The sequence below is a fragment of the Ammospiza nelsoni genome, chromosome 4, assembly GCF_027579445.1.
Source record: "Ammospiza nelsoni isolate bAmmNel1 chromosome 4, bAmmNel1.pri, whole genome shotgun sequence".
NCBI lineage: Eukaryota > Metazoa > Chordata > Aves > Passeriformes > Passerellidae > Ammospiza > Ammospiza nelsoni.
In genome coordinates this window covers 75,598,533-75,616,665 of record NC_080636.1, presented here as the reverse complement: position 1 = coordinate 75,616,665, position 18,133 = coordinate 75,598,533, and the positions used below count along the sequence as shown (strand labels likewise).

Below are 18,133 nucleotides of genomic sequence, written 5' to 3'. Positions count from 1 at the left end.
AAGAATGCTATAATATAATCCACAAACTTCCTAAATGGGCTCCACTAAACCAGCCTGTGCTTCCAGCTTTGCACATTTCTCTGCACTTGCCATGCAGTATCTTTTATTTGGAGCATGGAAGCCACTGTGGGCACCTTGAGACCACAGGGCTGATCAAAAAGGTGGCCATGCTGCACCTGAACTTCAAGTAATGCACTGCCCTGATATTTACTCTGTCAGTGCAGATGATCCATGGTGGTGCCACAATATAAACTTGAAGCTGTGTGAGACTAATGATCAAAACATCACTCTACAAATCAACACTGGGAACTGACATCCCACTGCCTTCTCCTACCACAGCACCAAGGACTAACTTCTAGCCCTGAACATCTTCTGAGGGACTTCCTTTCATCTGGCAGATCCTGAAGAGACTTTTAACATGACCTTTGTGCTTCCAGCTCAGGTACACTATGGCTGGCATTTCTGACCTCACACCTGGGGAAGATGCCAGTGGACAGCATTCTCCCATCTGCACTGACTCCCTAGCAATGGCGCTGTAGCATTCCGCTGTTCAAATCAATGGGTGTACAACACACACAAAGACACCTGAAGGTCCTTCTTGGTCAGAAAAAATGGAAGTCAGCTTTCTCAGCACAGTGCCTCTGTCTGCAGGATACTCTCACCATCCAACCAGCATAGCAACACGCATTTCTCTGCAGCAACACAATCTTTTCAATAAATGTTCACTTCTTGTTAGCACATTTGTTATGAAATCTGAAGTCCTGGCAATTCAGACTCTCCATGTAAATACTGAGAATGGAACATTGGCTAAAAATTGATCTCAAAATGTCAGTGAGCCTTTCCTCAGGGTATAATCACCCCAGTAATGCTGTTTCCATCTGGAGTGACTTCCACAAGCCCTAGGCATGTGCATTACTTGTGGTTTTCAAACAGAGCTGCTAATAAATGCATTTATGAAAACTGCGCCCTTCACTGGCTGCATCTTCCATAGAAGAGACCTTACAAAGTCTACTTATGATCTATCCAGTTCATTAAAAGGGTGTTTAAACTGGAACACAGTTCACTGAATCAAGACCTTTACGTGCCAGCCTTGCACTTCAACTTCTAACAAAGACAATTTTGTTAAAGCCTGTCAGAAAACTCAATTCAAAAGCTTTCTGCAGTCCCTGGGAAAGAGAGTCTGTTGTCTCTAACACAGCAAAATCTGGCCTGTAGCTGGAAAATGAAGAGTCAGTAAGGCAGTTCATACTTTAGTCTGACTGGGGAGTGAGCCAGTGCCTCCCAGGAGGAGGAACTGCAAAATAAGAAAATTGTCAGTATTGCAATCTCCAATATTGAAGAGAAGCTACATACATCAGGCATCAAATACCACAGAAGGATGAACTGGCAAATGTACCTGGACAGGACAGTAAACAGTACAGGACTGTTTACTGTACATCAAAACAGAATCAGCAAAAGAAACCAAAATCCACAAGAATGATACTCTAATCAAAATACACTCACACACACAAATCCACTGTGTTTTGCTACTGTTCAATAAACTGCAAAATTCTTATATAGAAAATGGTAAAAGAAAAGCAATATAAAAGAGCTTCTTCTGTAGGAGACCCTACATTCCCATGTTGTCAGCCATGCCAGCATTACTACTGTCAATAATCAGTCACCTTTTGGGATGATGTGCTTTCTTTTGAGAAGTTCTTACACACAAATGACAACAGCACAATATAAGAGCTCTGTTTAAGACTGCCATATGCAAGTTATCCAAACAAACATTTTCTCAATACATGACTTTATCATCCGATACAGACTTGGGCAAATATTGTAAGTTAAGATAGAAAAAACCAGATTGATTCACTCTTGCACTAAATAGTTCCAGTAAATTATATAAATAAAGCAAAACAAACAACACAAAAATTCCACCACAATCTGAAAATTTTCACTTTTCAAATCACTTCAATTAAAAAAATAACAGCTTAAAAATAAGGTACTAGGCACCTTCCCATTTTTAATAATTTCAACAGAACATGAACAGCATAAGTCTATGCATTAGCTGTTGCTTCAGACAGAGTGTTTTACCTGGATATAGCGTATTTTCCTGTTGTTTAGTATAGCACTTCCAGTTCTGCAATTCCTGACAGTATGGCAACTGCAGATTTGTAAGGGATGTCAGATTTAGATAAGATGTAGCAAAGGAAAAAAAAAAACAAAGAACACTTGCCCATTCTTCCTACAGAGTGAAGAGGCTCAAAGCTAACTTTCCCATTTGATTTAAAAAACAAAGTTTGGAAGGCTTCTGAATGTCAACACTGATACATTACAGGGATGTTTATCTCCCATCACTGCAGATATACAGCAAAACCTGAAGGGGATATTTTCCATCTCTGCTGCAATGAGAACTGTAGAATAGCAGAAATATGAGTTACAAAGATGCACCTAGTTCTTGCAGACGATTTATGAAAACTGTATCTTTTAGCTGCTGCAGATGAGCTGCCTTTAAATTTTTGTTTTTACTAATTTGTTTTGGATTTAAACCTTTGTCTGACAGGTGCTGGATATTTCAGGCTGAGGCTATGGAGCGGGATGGCTACATTTTTGCAGTTTACTTCCACTCCATGCATTTCTGTCCTGTCTGCGTGCCAACGCGAGCACCTTGACACCCTTTGCAGGCTGAGCTGGATCAAGGACTCCCCACAGACAGCTGCGCGAGCACACCAAATGGATCTGGCATCCATGAACAGGGCACACAGCAGCGCTGAGCTAGCTCAGAACAGGAGTGGGGCAAGCTGAGGGGTAGCTGAAAACCAGAGTGCCTGGAAGGCGCAAAACACAGAGAACCCTGCTGCCTGCCCAGCTGTCCACAGCCATGACCTGGGCACAGGCACACAGGGGCTCGGGGCTGCCTGTCCTCAGAGCCCCTCAGCACCCCTGAGGGACAGCAAGCACATGCAGAGTGGCAGGACAGCAGCTGCCTGGCTTGGGAGGGTTGGTCCTTCTGTACCTTTAAAACAAGACTACACAGCTCAACTACAACACTACACTGAGTCCAGAGGAGGGCCAGAGGGATGGGGCATCTCTCCTATGAAGGCAGGCTGAGACACTGGGGTTGTACAGCCTGGAAAAGAGAAGGCCTTGGGGTGGCCTCAGAGCAGCCTTCCAGTACCTGAAGGGGCCTACAGGAGACAGGGAGAGGGACTTCTTACAAGGACAAGGGAATGGCTTCCCCTGAGGGAGGGCCAGTTAAATTAGATATGGGGAATTAATTCTTTACAGCAAGGGTGGTGAGGCACTGGAACAGGTTGCCCAGAGAAGCTCTAGATGCCCCATCCCTGGAAGAGTTGAAGGCCAGGCTGGATGGGGCCTTGGGCAAACTGGTCTTGTGGAAGGTGTCCTTTCTCATGGCAGATGATTTTTAAAGTCACTTCCAATCCAAACCATTCTATGGTCCTTGTGAACAAAACAAACACCAACAAACCTTCCCCACCAAGTTATTCTCTTTAAGCATTTCTCCTCTTTTGGAGGAGACCCACTTGGCTTTGCTGAGAAACCAGAGGCACAAAAGGCAGAATACTTACGGTCCTAAAGCATTTAGGGTCGGATGCTCATGGTGTATTAAGAGCATCAGAAAAAAAACCCAGCAGAACTGCTCAGCTGAGTGGTTTATTGAGCCAGCACACCCAAATCCTGTATCAGAAATAATCTAACTGGAAATAATCCAAGTAGGAGAAGCCCACAACAGTAAAACAGATGGAGTGGTCTGGGTGAGGGGTGCTGCTCCTCTTCCCCAGGAGCCCATGTGTGCTCTTCCAGGGATTCCTCTGCTATTAATGGTAATGCAGGAACACTGTTATGCTCCACAAAACAAAGTATGTTTCTGTTAAGTACTCTTAGTGATATGGATCTCCCTTTCTTCTTTCAAGCCAAATCTACACACATAGGATTATTTTATCTCTTACTACAGAATGAAAGAGAGAGTTGCATGTTCTTAAATTCATGGAGGAGAGGCAAGATGTGTATAACCAGAGGCAGCCCTCCACTAGGAGAGGGCACTTCTCTGTTTTCAGGAAAGCTCTGAGTATCAATAGAGTTTTCATTAAAATATATATCCATAGAACTGGTGGCTTTTCACAGCATGATGATTTGAACACTATTTCTACGTGTCCAGAATTACCCTTTCCTTAGAAATGTCAGGCAGAACTCCCTTCCATGTTCTTTTTCACTCTTGTATCCAATCTTTTATGCCACTCCGGCTAGATAAGAAAGGATATTAGGGAATGTGTCAGCCTAGTGCTGGTATGTCTTCAGTCTGCAGACAAAATAAATTAAGGAACCAGAACTTTAGAATAAACACATTAAGGTAAAGGAACATCATGGAAGTTAACACGCACTGGGATAAAATCAGCACCAGTTATAAAACATTTGAATTGCCAAAACGGGTCTTTTTCATTTAGTTTAAAGTTTCTTTGAATACTATAGACAGTTCAGTATAAAAGCATTTAAGGAACATTAAGAAGTGACAGAATTAATAAATACATGTAGGGCAGAAAATGGACTTCCTACAGGAAAGCTGTTGGGGTTTGATGTTAGGCTATGAATAGATCTACTAAAAATACACTGCTGAAAAGTTTCCACATGTAAAGCCAAAGTGACTTACAGAATATCAGAAATCTTAACTTCCTCATCAGTAATACTCAGCTTTAAAATAAATGCCCATGTATTTTAAGAAATATATAAAACATATGATGCTCTGCAATACAGAAATCTCAGCCTGGAGAATAAAACAAGGAAAAAACCCAAACAATTATTTCTGACATGCAAAAGCATTCTTATCAATGAACATGTTAAGGCATCAGAGTGAAGGTTATTTTTTTAAGTGAATAAAAAATATTTTTAAAGCATATTTTATAGCTAAAAATTATAATGAATTCTGCTTGCAACATTATGCCTTTGGTAACACTAAGTAGTACATTATGGTTGCTAGATAAATTATAGATAAAAGTTCTGTCTGTTTCTTAGAAATTAACAGCTGTGAAGCCATTCTTGAAAAATTATGATTGTTGGAATTAGATTGCAAACAGTATTTTGACAAGTTATCAGTACAGAATAAATTCTTGCAAATATATGAGATAAAACATGTTCAAAAATCTGTTCAATTTGCCCCTCCTTTACAGCAATGCTAACTGGCCAAGTCTATCAGTAAAAACTTCGGTGCTTAATGTTTAAGGCTCTTTAATCATAGACATGAATTGTAGAGTTTGAAATGAAAATTCAATTTTTGCATAAAACCCTTAGCATGTGACAAACCTGTAGGAAAATATATTGCCTAAACTATTATCAAGTCAAGAGGAGAAGTCTGACCATTTATCTTTCTTCCTTACTTCCATGTCACTTAATACCTTACTGCAATGCAGAAAAATTCTTAAGCTGTTGAACAGGGGGTTGTGAGAATAAGCTTAATTAACTCCCCAAATTCCCACACAGAATGAATGATGAAAAAAACCAGAATGAACAGGAAGAAAAGAAACAGAGTAAAATGAGGTATTCATCCTTCAGATGAGGATGAGATTGGAATAAGAACATGAAATAATCAAGATATAAGCAAGAGCAGTGCAGCTCACTGCACTAACACGGACTTGTGCTGCCTGCAGTCAATCAGTGATCACCATCAAGGCTCCTTGCAAGGGTCCAACCATGCCTTTGTCGCCTGATGCAAACATGCAGGATTATTTTATAAAGTTTATTTTAAGGAAGAAAACCACATCCTTGTTTCCAGTAAATACAAATGTTAAAAACTGAGCATCAGTGTCTCACACACCTCACTGTGAGTCGAGCAGCCTCTCTCTTCTCTGCTTAAGGGCAAAATCATAACTGGGTACCTCTGATTACCTGCAGTCCCTGTGTGCATCTCACCACACACACACATGTGAGTCAGCTTTGATTTAGAAATTATGCACCTCTGGGAAATATTACCAAAACAAATGCCTCCCAAAGAGGCACAAGGCATCTCTCAATCACAAGATCTAGGCGTATGAGAATCAGAGAAAAGGGGACATAGGACAGATGAAGTGTGCTCAAGGACAACAGATTTCAAAGAATTCTAATTATTTTTAAAGTAGGCCAACCCCCAGGACATATCCATTTCATCCAGAAAAATTAATCCAGCCTGCTCCCTGCCATCCTCTTTTCCCAAGGCCCCTCAGGCATACACAAAGATTAAAAGCTACATGAACTATCCTGGCAGTCTGCTCCCTTTTATCACAACAGCTTGACAACTCCCCTGTCATCACCAGTCTTGGTAGAAGATAATAATGGGAGCAAAACTTGTTAACTCCCTGAGAGGTGACTGATGTGCCTATTCATGCAAAAGGTAAGCCTGCTCTCCAAGACAAACTCTGCATCTTGCAGAGATTTCTCCCCCACTGTTTCTCTACACAAAATAATGGTGATGACTTTGACACTTTGCACACCTACTCACTGCTCTGTCAATGAGCACTCAAGGGTCTCATCATCCACTGCCAGATGGGCCAGAATAACCAACTAGAGTCGCCCCAAGTTTGGCATCAAAGTCTTGTCCCAGACCTGATTCCAGTGTCATGGACAGCTGCTCTGGCTGAGGATGGTTGTCAGATGATTTGAAGGATGACATTATGCCTGGAACTGCTCAAAGAGCTTGACAGCCTCACTGGCAGGTTAACATTTCTTGGCCTTTCTTAGCCCAAACTTTCCTGTAGTGTTTACATAAGTAAAAAAATAAGCACATATTTAAGGAAACACAGTGAGGGACAGAAGACTCACCAAGATCACATACATATGCATCCAAGGAACCAATTCCAACACCCAGGGCTGAAATACCTCTGCAGAGAGTACTCGATAGTACCTCTTTACTAACTTGGTAAATCTAATGCTGTAGGAGTACCTTACTTGCATCGACTGAAATGTCAGAATTTGGAGCTGAAGATGTCCAAAAAGCTATCCAAAAGGAGCAGGAGATTCTTACCACTCACCAACAAGAGCTGAGGCACAGGAAACCCATGAAGCATTGTTCTGCATTTGAGGGCTCTTGGCTAAGAACTCTGTGATTAGAAGTGAGTGATACATTTCCTATGGCTAGAATCTCATATTCCATCAGAAGAAGCAAACAACAAAACCCCACCTACTGCACCTTTCTGTCTCTGCTGTTTACTGAGACACTGTTCTCATGCTGTCACTACTGCAGGTCCTGGCTCTGCACAGGCAGAACAAACTGCACAGAGGGGACGGAAATAAGGGTGGAAAACATGGAAGGGGCGAGGAAAAACCAATATATTTCATAGCTGTGTTTTAAAGCTTCTCATAGACTTGGAAATGTTAGAATAACACTGTGGGAGATGGAATAGCAGAGGCAGAGCAGGAGAAGCAGTCCAATAAAAGCAATATATTACAAGCCTTGAAGAGCTGACTTCAAGGCCTCATTTAACTGAGAGTGTAGCAAAACTTGTTTCAAGACTAAAGCGTGCAGAGAACAATTAATTTCCTCTGAAGACCCCATTATCTTAATGCTTTCTTTCTTGATCCTCTTTTCTCAATTGGAAAAAAGAACTTTTTTTAAGACGTAGCTTCGTTACTTTTTTAAGGTTTTGCTTCAAAATGTTATTACAGATGAGACATTTTCTACAGCAAATTTAAAACGGTAAATAATTCTCTGCCATAGATAGAAATCTTAATAAATAACTCAAAAGAAAGACACTGCTTCAAAATCTCAAAACCATAAAGGCAGGAACTGAGAAATAAAATAGGATGCTATGCTTTGGCCCTTTGTTCATTTATTAATGCTTAAAAAGAAAATGTTTTACTGCAGGTTAAAACCAAAGCAAATTTTAATCCCCAAACTGTGGCAAAAATGCCTGAATATGAAAAAGACTATACTTGATTTCATTAAAAACATTGTATTTTCTCCTAAAACAAGAATTTAAAATAATACCTTTCTGCCTTATTAAAAAGATCAACTCCAGTCAGAACAGTTCTTGCTGAGCCATTTTCATTGCCAATTTCTTAAAAGACAACAAAAATAAGTACGAAACTTTGTGGGCTGAGCACCATCTGCTCATGCTGTAATTTCATTAACAATTATATTTTGAGACTGACACCTGTAAAGCAAGTTTTCCACATGTAAACTGGTATACTGTTTTTACCTTTTACCGTCCTTCAAATCTCTCCTGCTGCTCAGAGGTTCACACATCAGGGCTGACTGCCGCTATTTGCAACTGAACGTTCACCAAGGAAGTCAAAGGAAAATACACTGTAGCCTAGGAAAGCAAGAGCAATACTAAAAAATGTTACTGCGTTCAGGGATTAGAATGAGGGATGCAACAAAACACCATAAGAGAAAGAGCAGCATGCAATTAGTTTACTATAAGGGAAAGAAAAAAATAAAAGAGCAATTTGTTCCCTTGCAAAGAGGCATGCTTATGCAGGGAGAAACGGGCTTAATTCCTGATTAATACAATTATTTTTAAAGCATCATCTCTTAATTACAAAAGTAGTCATTTATGTTTTAGTAATAATGTCTGTATGCAGCCTGGTAAGAAAATTATTTCATTTCCACATGGGAAATCCATGGATTTTCAGAAAATAGGAATTTTGTGCTATAAAATGCACGTGGAAGGAAAGCAACAACCTATTTCAAAAACAGTTTACACTGTTTTGGGTTTTTTCAAATTTCAGAACTGCTAATTCAAATGATATTCCAATGAATAAGCAAACATTTCAAAATTATTTGATCCCAAGCAAGGGGAACACAACAAGGATGTTTGTTTGAAAAGCAAAGGTAGAATACAAGTATCAGCTTTCTCCTCCATATCTTTGTACAGCTATTAACAACAAAATACCTTTTCCACAAAAACACATATCTCCCCCGCAAGCTCCTTCACAGAGGAGGAGGCTATAATTAAACTGATAAATCCTAATCTGCCACAAAGCACAATCTTAAACCATTTAAGTTTATAGAAACCCACTGAGTTTAATTTTTAATTCTACAACCTGTATTAATCTGAAAATCCAGAAAAGCCCCAAATCCAAGCCTAAACAGTAGCAGAGGCTGTGAGGACATGCATGCTGCTGGCTGCTAACTACTCTCCTTTGCTGGGGGCATCTTCCTTCCTCAACACACCCCCTAAGCACCGCACTTAGAACTGGGGGGAACCTCACCCATCAAAACCGTGCCTAACCTAAGGCACCGTGAGGCAGAGGTGCACTGCTAAAGACAGATTCAAGCAAGATAAATTCCCTTTGATTCACAAAAATATTAAGGAGAACTGATGGAGGAGGTGGCCTTTTGACCAGCATGAGTTCTACTGGAGTTGAAGCTGACCAGAACTGCAGGGGACAATAAAATGATTTCCTTAAAATACATTGTCAAAAGGCAATGCAGAAATGACATCAGCCTGTTACAGGAGGAGCATGGTGACCCCACAGTCAGGGATACTGACAAGGTGGAGATGTTTAATGCTTTCTTTGCCTCTGCCTTCAACACTGATGATGGACTACCCTGACTGTGAAAATGTTAAACTGCCAGTTGACCCTGAAGATCTGAGGAATCTGCTGCTCCACCTGGATCCATATAAATTTATGGGGCCTGATGGGATTTATCCAAGAATGTCATCACAAAGCCTCCCTGGGTGATTTTTGAAAGCTCTTGGGAATCTGTAGATATCCCAGTTGACTGGAAGTTGGTTAACAATGTTCCAATTTTCAGAAAGGCCAAGAAGGAGGACCCTAGAAACACAGGCCTGTCAGTCTCATTTCAGCGACTGGTAAAGTTGTGGAGGTTATTCTGGGAGGTAATGAAGAATGCCTGAAAGACAACACAGTCATTGGTCACTGCAAGCACAACTGCATGAGGGGAGCAAAACCCTGCTTACCAAATCTGATTTCCTTTTATGACAAGGTAACCCAAGCAGTTGAACAAGGGAAGCCAGTCAATGTAATCTTTTAGGATTTTCCTAAAGCTTTTGGTACCATCTATCAGCATCCATCTGGACAAAACATCCATCAGACAGCTGGAAAAGCACCAGTGGTGACATGACCCGAGGGAATGGCCTAATGCTGTGTCAGGGGAGGTTTAGGTCGGATATAGGAAGAGATTTTTCACCCAGAGGGTGGATGGGCACTGGAACAGGCTCCCCAGAGGAGTGCTCACACCACCAAGCCTGTCAGTTCAAGAAGAGTTTGGACAATGCTCTCAGGCACATGGTGTGACTTTCAGGGACTTTGCAGGCTGGGAGTTGGACCTGATCACCCCTGTATGCCCCTTCCAACTCAGAGTACTCTGTGAAGATTCACAGAGTATGTTGCTAATTCTAATGTTGCTAATTTTAAACTAATCGTCCAGAGCAGACATTTGTTTTCCATACTCACAGAGTAAATCTAGTAATTAAATATAACTGTTGCCAGACTTAAAGTCCTCTCAGATTATATGGCCTAGTTACTGTAAAAAGCATCCTCCCAGCCCCTCCCAAGGTAGAAGTCAAACCTATTAAAGTAACAGCTTATCCTGCCCTATTTCCACTTGGCAGTCTCCCGTAATGCTGATTTAATATCTGACAAAAATAGGACAAAGACGCTGTCATTTTTGATTAGAGAACGTCAGCTCAATACAAGCAATTTCAACTCTGCTGAGCCTGGGTTAGGGAAGGTGAATGCTGCTTGGCCATTTGGAGAAAAATCTACATATCTACTTCTGTCCTCCTGATGACCCAATGAGTTTTTTTGCAATAATGAAATTTACTAGCATAGAATTTCTACTACTTTAGCTTAGCCATCCATATTCAGTAGCTTTAAAACTGAAAGTTAACTATTACTTGGAGTTTCATTTAAAAGAGGAATTTATTACATGTTATTTTCAATGCCCCACTATTTGGCCCCTAAGCAGCACAAATTACCACTTCTATTTTTTTTCTCCCAAAAACACAAATTACAGACTACCCAATTGATGGTGCTGATCCCAGTTACTGTGGTGTTACTCACAGTTTATTCATTAGGTACTGCAACAGATTAATAGTTTAACCTGTGTGATCCCCAAGACAGATACAACTGCTACATTTCTGTTGCATTATCTTACCTAAGTGTGCAGGGTCACCTTTCATCCTATGCTGAGGATGCTGCCAAACATTCCCTGGATGCCCTAGATCACTCTGCTCCTGCAATGGGATCCTTGAAAAGCAAATGCCAGTCTTAGCTTAAGATCTTTGATTTTTCAGCTGTTCAGTTCTCTTACATTATTCACAAACGGTAACACCTGGGGCTAAAATAGGACAAAAGGAATCTTGTCACATACATAAAAACTGCCCTTTGAAGAGGAGCAGACATATACATAATTAACAGTCTTGAGATAATGAGTTCTTTACCTAACTTAATACAATGGTTTTTGAATGACAAGAGGGTTCAAGAAATTTTGAATATAATTTATATATGTGTACTAAATTGTAGGTATCATACAGGCTTTCTTTTTTTCCCCATTTTTTCACATCTGTGGTCATTGATTCTGCAACATAACTGGAAGCGCTTGTCAAAATTATTTCCCTTTGAATATAATAGGGATTGGGGTTTTTATACTCTCCCAAGGGTGTCAGATTTTTACAATCTTTTTCAAAGCAAATTTAGATAAAAGCACATATTAAAAAAATATAATTTAATATCTCAAAACATTTTGCCTATTATTGTTGCTGGCAACATAAAAATTCCTGTCAGAAGTGAGGATTACTTTCTAAAACAGCAATACTTTGGCTATAGCAAGCTCATTACCTCACTGTGCACAGTCTTCAAGCCAAACTTGTCGAGCATGAAAAGTTTGCCAAGGTGTTAATTTCTGGTGAATGTCACACAAGAAGTGGTGACTTATTACAGCTCTGATTGTAGAAGGCAGTGTGGCTATATCTAGCCCTGCACCTGAATAGAGCTTTTCAAACCCAGCTGATGAATGATTGTGTTCAGCTTTCAGATAATGCCAGAGTAGCAGAACTGATGCAGTGTCCTTTGTGTTGGTGTCACTCAATTACAGAAAGGCAAACCAGTTTTAAAAGTGACCTATGTATAGATAACTAAACATAACAATTGGAGAGAGATTATTTTGTCATTTAATCACTTCTGTACCACCAGGCATCAAATTTTTACCAAGTTCAGAAAGCTCACATCCCTTCACTACTGAACACTACTGCCCCTTTTACATCTGATTTTTTATCTCATTCCAATTCCTGCCTTTCCTCCAGTAATGATATCAACTGCAAATTGCTGTGTCTCAGTTTCTGTTCTAAGCACACTTACTCCTTAAGGGAAAGTGAACAATTTCCTCTGGGACTTCCACACAAAGAATCTAATTTAAACCACAATAACAATTGAAATTCAGTCTGCAACTTGTCATTAAGATCTCAGTGACAATCAAGCCAAGGTATACAGGATATTAGCAGTCCTTAAAGTGGGGAAGAAGAGGTGTCACCAAAAAGCTCAGAAAATGTCCATTCAGCTTTTATTTCTTCTTATTTTTCTAAAGCTTTTGCCTCCACATCATAAATTCTCCATCTTCTATTGACCATGTGGGAATTGTAATGTTTAAACTTGGCAGTTGGTGAAGGTCCACAGCCCCAGCTGCAAGATCATCATCTGGTTTCCTGAACTAGAGGGATGTGCTGCAATTGCCACCTGACCGGGGCACTCAGCAAAGCCTCCTGTCCCTATCCAAGGGCAAGCACTCTTCCCTCACTCTGGCATGGCTGCCCTGGCACCTGGCAGCAAGGACAGTTAGCAGCCCTGGCAGGGAAATGGGAGTACAGATGTCTAAGGGCAGCAGACTGACCCCACAAGCTCCTGTTGAGCACATCTGGTACCAAAGACATGCACACTTTCAGGGGTGGTAGGAGGAAGGGGACAGTTGTTGCCCAGCTACTCATGCACGCTTTGAAAAAACCCTTTCAACATGGTCCAGAAAGTCTGACAACTACTGATAAACAAATAAGACCTAAACAAAATCCCAGTAAACCATGTCACCTACAGACACAAAATTAAATGCCTTCAATATATGGCAAGTTCATGGGTGGCTCAGGTGTTGTGGTTATGGAAAATTCTGAATTTACTGTAATGCTTCAAATCTGAAGCACCAGGTTCCCAGATATAAGGCCAAGCAGCCAGTGCCAAATTTTCAGGAAGTTCTCATTACACCTGTGAACAGGACAGACTATGGAATTTATTTGTGGGTTTAGCAGTCTCATCACTACATTTCTGCCTTGTGCAAGGTCAGGCACACATTTCCAGCAAATCTTTGACTACCTTACTAACCTCCTTCTGGACCCTAGGAACACACTGGACACTCTTCCTTACTGTCCTTCATATAGACAAATGAATAGGGTCATTTGTAATTGGTCAGATCTGGAGAGATAAAGTCGACCTACAGTACATTTACTCCTTTAAATAAGCTTTCAACTTTTCAGTAACAAATCTTTCTTTACTGTTTCAGCCCATTGGTTCTGCCTGCTGTACTACCTACTCCTTGACAACAGCAGCTTCAAGGCTGTACCTCTGAGGCTGATCATTAGCAACACATCTCGCTGGAGAACAACAAATACTGTAGCTGGGATCCCTACAGCAATCTTGTTACCATGAATGGCCTCAGTGGTGTGATTGGAACATGGTGTGACTCCTGAGGTGTCCTGCACAGGGCCAGGAGCTGGAACTGATGATCCTGATGGGTCCCCTCCAACTCAGCCTATTCTGTGATTCTATGATTCTCAGTCATTTCCTGCTGCCTCCAGAACTGTGACCCCTTGATCCAGAAGACCAGAAGGTATCAGAAAGCATCCAAAAGACACAACATAGTAATCAAATCAATGATTCTACCCAATTTTTCCTCACAGCCTTGCAATCCCTACTATCAGATAGCAGGTATCCTTACTTACACAAAAGCAGACAAGCACTGCTTTAAGACTCTGAGAACAGACCTTCATATATTTTCATTGTTTCAATTTGATTTAGATTGGAAACTGAAAGTTCTTAAGGATCAGAGTTAGTTTATCTTTAGATACTTCTGAAAATGCAAATGAATACTTCATCTCTCACTCCAAATCCCACAAGAACTTTTTTCTCAAATGGATTCTTGGAGGAAGTTCCAAGTGAGGTTACCCAGAGAACAGTTCTGTCCTCCCAGCTTCTGCATAAGCATCAGTGAGAGTCTTCTATTGGAAAGAAAGGCACTGTCTGCAGCTATGTGTAATACTGTTAGTACCACTTGGTTGTCATTTCCTTCCTACTTCTCCACTTTCATTTTTGTTTTGAAACCTCTCTGTACATTAATCATTTTAACTTTCTGAAAGGCCTCAGAAATCTTTTAAATCAGTAAAAAAAACCCACCACAATATTTGAAAGGATATTTTTTTAAAGGTTCATATCTATAACACTGAAAGATTTTCTGTATTGCCTATTGTCTGCTGCTGTGGGCAGGGAAACATTGAAGGTTATAAACATAAAAAAGAACAACACAGCAAATCTTTTCATCTTTGCATCTTTAATGCTTTGTTGTTATTAAAAAGTGCCCAGGGTTACACTGCAGAGAGGAAAAGGATACTGCCTGAAGTTAGCTTAAAAAGCTAAATTCTATTTTAAGCTGGTACTGTCTGACAAGGGATTTCATATTTGTTGGTTAGAGCTTTTAGCACAAGAAAAGGGAGGAGGGTGTTGTACGGGAGGAAGACTTATCTGTCAGCTTTAGCTTAACAAACTTTTGGGAAACTGACAACAAAGCAAACACACATTTCTGCAACTGAACAAAGAGCACACCACTGCACTCCTGAGAAGCAGCCAAGATTAAACTCCTACTTCCCTTCTGCTGAAGCTGTACCAAGGCACACACTGCTCCCAGGTGCTGCAGGGAGCACACTCCAAGATATCAGCTGCTCCTAACACAATGCAGGGTATGCAGGTCCTAACCTCTGGACATAATCCTGGGCTCTGACAGCTTCCCACTCATATGCCAGAGCACTACTAGTAGCAAACAGTCATTACTGTTCAATTCATAACCCTTACCTGAGCAGCTTCTGAGGTGGAAAGCACTCCAACCCAAAACATGAACTCAGTAATAACAATAATGTTCCACAGAAAATTATGAAGCAGCATGTATTACTTTCATATATATCACAAAGGCAAGTAAACAGCTGATCTAGCTAATTAATCAGATATTCTGTTTAGATTTCATTTTTGACAGTGTTTACTTAATATAATTGTATTTGTTCTCAACAAAGACTGAATTATTTCCTGAGATGGCTGTCACAAATATTTCCTCCTCAGGTCAAGACCAGGTAATCAAGGGGCTTTATCAGGGGCGGGACTGTAAAAAGTCTTGCAATTCCTTTACTGGTACACAAACCAGCTAAAAAACACTCCTTAATTAGACCTCACATGTGAATGGAGTGAATACAAGGGCTCAGCTGAAAAGTCTCAGAGCAAAAGCCTTTAGGCTCATGAGAAAGGCAGCATGATGCATTACAGCACCGAGTAAGCTGCCACAGCACAAGCACACCAGGGCTACAATACTTCAGTGGTCACCCCAGAATAAGCATCTGAGGATGCTCACTACACAGCAATGTAAGCACAACTTTCTTTCCCCGAGATTGTCCCTTTGAATGTCTGTTCACAGTCCTTTCCTGAGCAGAAAAAGTAATTTGACCAGTTTTGATGCAAAATGTCTACTGCCTGATATTTTCTTCAGAGGTATACAAATAAATTCCTGAAGATTTTTCCACACACAGAAAATCCCACATTGTGTCTAGAAGAACAGATTACAGAAACTTCACCACTTAATAAACTGCTTATCTTCAAAAAAACCGCTGTGGCCTATTATCTCACCAGTAACTGCCAAGATACAGCAAACTGTAACAGCTTCAGAAGACAGAGCATCTGCTGAAGGAGTCCAAAGTCATTTCTAGTTTTCAAAAACAAGAGTTACGTCAACTCACTAGCACTACACAATTATCCAAAGCAGCCCACTGAGAGGTCCAAGATCATTAGTGAACATATAATAAAAGACCCCTTTTTAAGATAATCACTGGAAAATTTTATGACTTTACCAAGATTATTTTAATCTTGGCTAATCTTACTTCAAGCAGATCTCTTAAGTCCAGTTATGCTCCTGAGCTCTAAAACATCTGGTGAAAACGGAAGAATTACTTTGACTCCTTCTAAGACCCTGGTGTCAAAAGGTCAGATTATTTTCACCTGACTAATACAAGGCCACGGCAAGACTCATACTGCAGATCTGTTCGTCTGACCTCCTGAAGCCTTTCTGGAAGTTAGCTGAAGCGCTGCCCGCCTCGCATATCACCTGTGCTCCCACCATTTCGGCATGGGAGACCTGCACCACCAGCCGGGTAAATCCAGCGCCTTTTGGCTTTCGGTGCGCTGCTCTTAAATTACCTGATCGGCTGCTTCTGCTCGGCCAAACGTGCCCTTTGGTTAGCAAAGCGCCGGGAAGCCGATCCGCGGCAGCCAGGTGAGTTGGCGAGGGAACACCTGCAGCCTTTGTTGAAGCTCTGGGGGACCTTAGCGGGACTCTCACCCAGGGGACACCGGCGCGGTTATTGAGGGACGGAAAGCCCCCAAAGGGAAGCCGATCCCACGCGTTTCGGGGGCCCAGGGCACCGGCGGCGGGGAGGTCCCGGGGAGGACGGGCCCCGGCGGGACGCTGCCCGCACCACCGCGCGGGGGCGGGGGGGCTGCGGCGGCTCCGAGCCGGGCGGGGCGGCGCGAATCGGAGCTCGGTCGGGCTCGGCCGCCCGGGGCCCCTCGGAACACGGCGTCCCCGGGCCCCGCCGCGGGCAGCCCCAGAGCGCGCCACCGCCCGGACAGGGACGCCGGCTCCGGGGGCCGGATGGGGCCGGCCCCGCCGCTCCGCACTCCCCTCTCGGGCCTGCAAGGCTCCGCAGGCCGCAGCCCGGGCAGCCGCCCCCCGCCCGCCCGCAGCCGCCGTCGGTCACATCCCGGGCGGCGGCCCCGCCACCCGCTCCGGCGCGCCCGCCCCAGCGCCCGCCGCGGCCGCGCACTCACCCGCGTCCGTCCCGGGAGATCCGGCTCCTCGGCGCGGGGCGACAGCGAGGACCAGAGCAGCAGCAGCCCCAAGAAGCTGCCCGCCAGCAGCACGGCGCGCAGCAGGAAGCCCAGCTTCAGCCGCATCCTCCCGCCCGCCCTCTGCCTCCCGCCGCCGAGCACTCGGCGCCCGGCCCGGCGCACCGGCCGCCTTCCGCCCCCCGCGGCACCGCACGGCGCGGCCCCGCCGCCGCTCCCCCGCCTCCCCCGGCCGCCGCTGCTCTCCGGCAGCCGCCCGCCTGCGGAGGCTGTCCTCTCGCCGTCGCCGCACGTACAAACTTTTTTTTTCTTTTCTTTTCTTCCTCCCCCCTCTTTTTTTCTCCCAGCCCCGCGCCGCCCCGGTAGCCGCGGGCTGCGCGCTGCCTCCCCGCCGGGCGCAGCGCCGGGGTGATGCGGAGCAGGAAGTGGCCGCCGCGGGAGCCGCGCGGTTCCACGTGGCCGCCCCGCACCGGGGAGGGAGCGCCTCGCCCCGGGCCGCCGCTCGCTCCTGCCCCTGCCCCTGCCCCTGCCCCCGCCCCGCTCCGCTCCGCGCCCGCCGTGCGCTCCCGTGCACCTGCTCCCGCCCGGAGCGCCGCCAGCCGCGCCCGCAGCCCTCCGGGAAACGGGGGAGAGGGGGCACACCTCGAGCGGGGCTTCGGCTTTCCCGGCTGCGTGAGCAGCGCTGTCTGGGCACCGATTTGTGAAAATTCAGGTGCAAACGTTTAACTTCAAGGGGTTGTTATACAGGCGTAGGGTAAGGCCCATTAATTATTGTGTGCAGCCTGGGCAGAGTAGAACTGGAAAGTCAACAGATTTTTCTTGGGGATCGCAGATTAGGTACAAGATTACAGAGATGCTATCAGCCCCACAGCTTGCGTGTTATTTTGTTACTAATTTTCTGCACTAAAAGTCAGGCATCCTATTTCCTCCTTTGAAGGACTGCCACACGTGCACACATACACACACAGAAAGGTGGTAATGTAAGCTCTCCCAAAACCAGAGTGATGCAAAAACAGTACTTCCAATGCAATACTACTTTTGGTTTTTTCTGAGT

General features: G+C 43.5%; 1 protein-coding gene across 2 annotated transcripts in view; it reads right to left on the bottom strand.

Annotated features, from left to right (window-relative positions):
* GALNT7 (polypeptide N-acetylgalactosaminyltransferase 7) overlaps nucleotides 1-17,299 on the bottom strand; it is a 71,659-nt gene extending 54,360 nt beyond the window's left edge. For both annotated transcript variants that reach the window (XM_059470771.1, XM_059470769.1), the window contains exon 1: nucleotides 17,062-17,299. In XM_059470771.1, the coding sequence (XP_059326754.1) occupies nucleotides 17,062-17,187 (126 nt within the window). In that variant the 5' untranslated portion in view covers nucleotides 17,188-17,299. The remainder of the gene's footprint in view (nucleotides 1-17,061) is intronic.
* Between the last annotated feature and the right edge of the window lie 834 nt (nucleotides 17,300-18,133).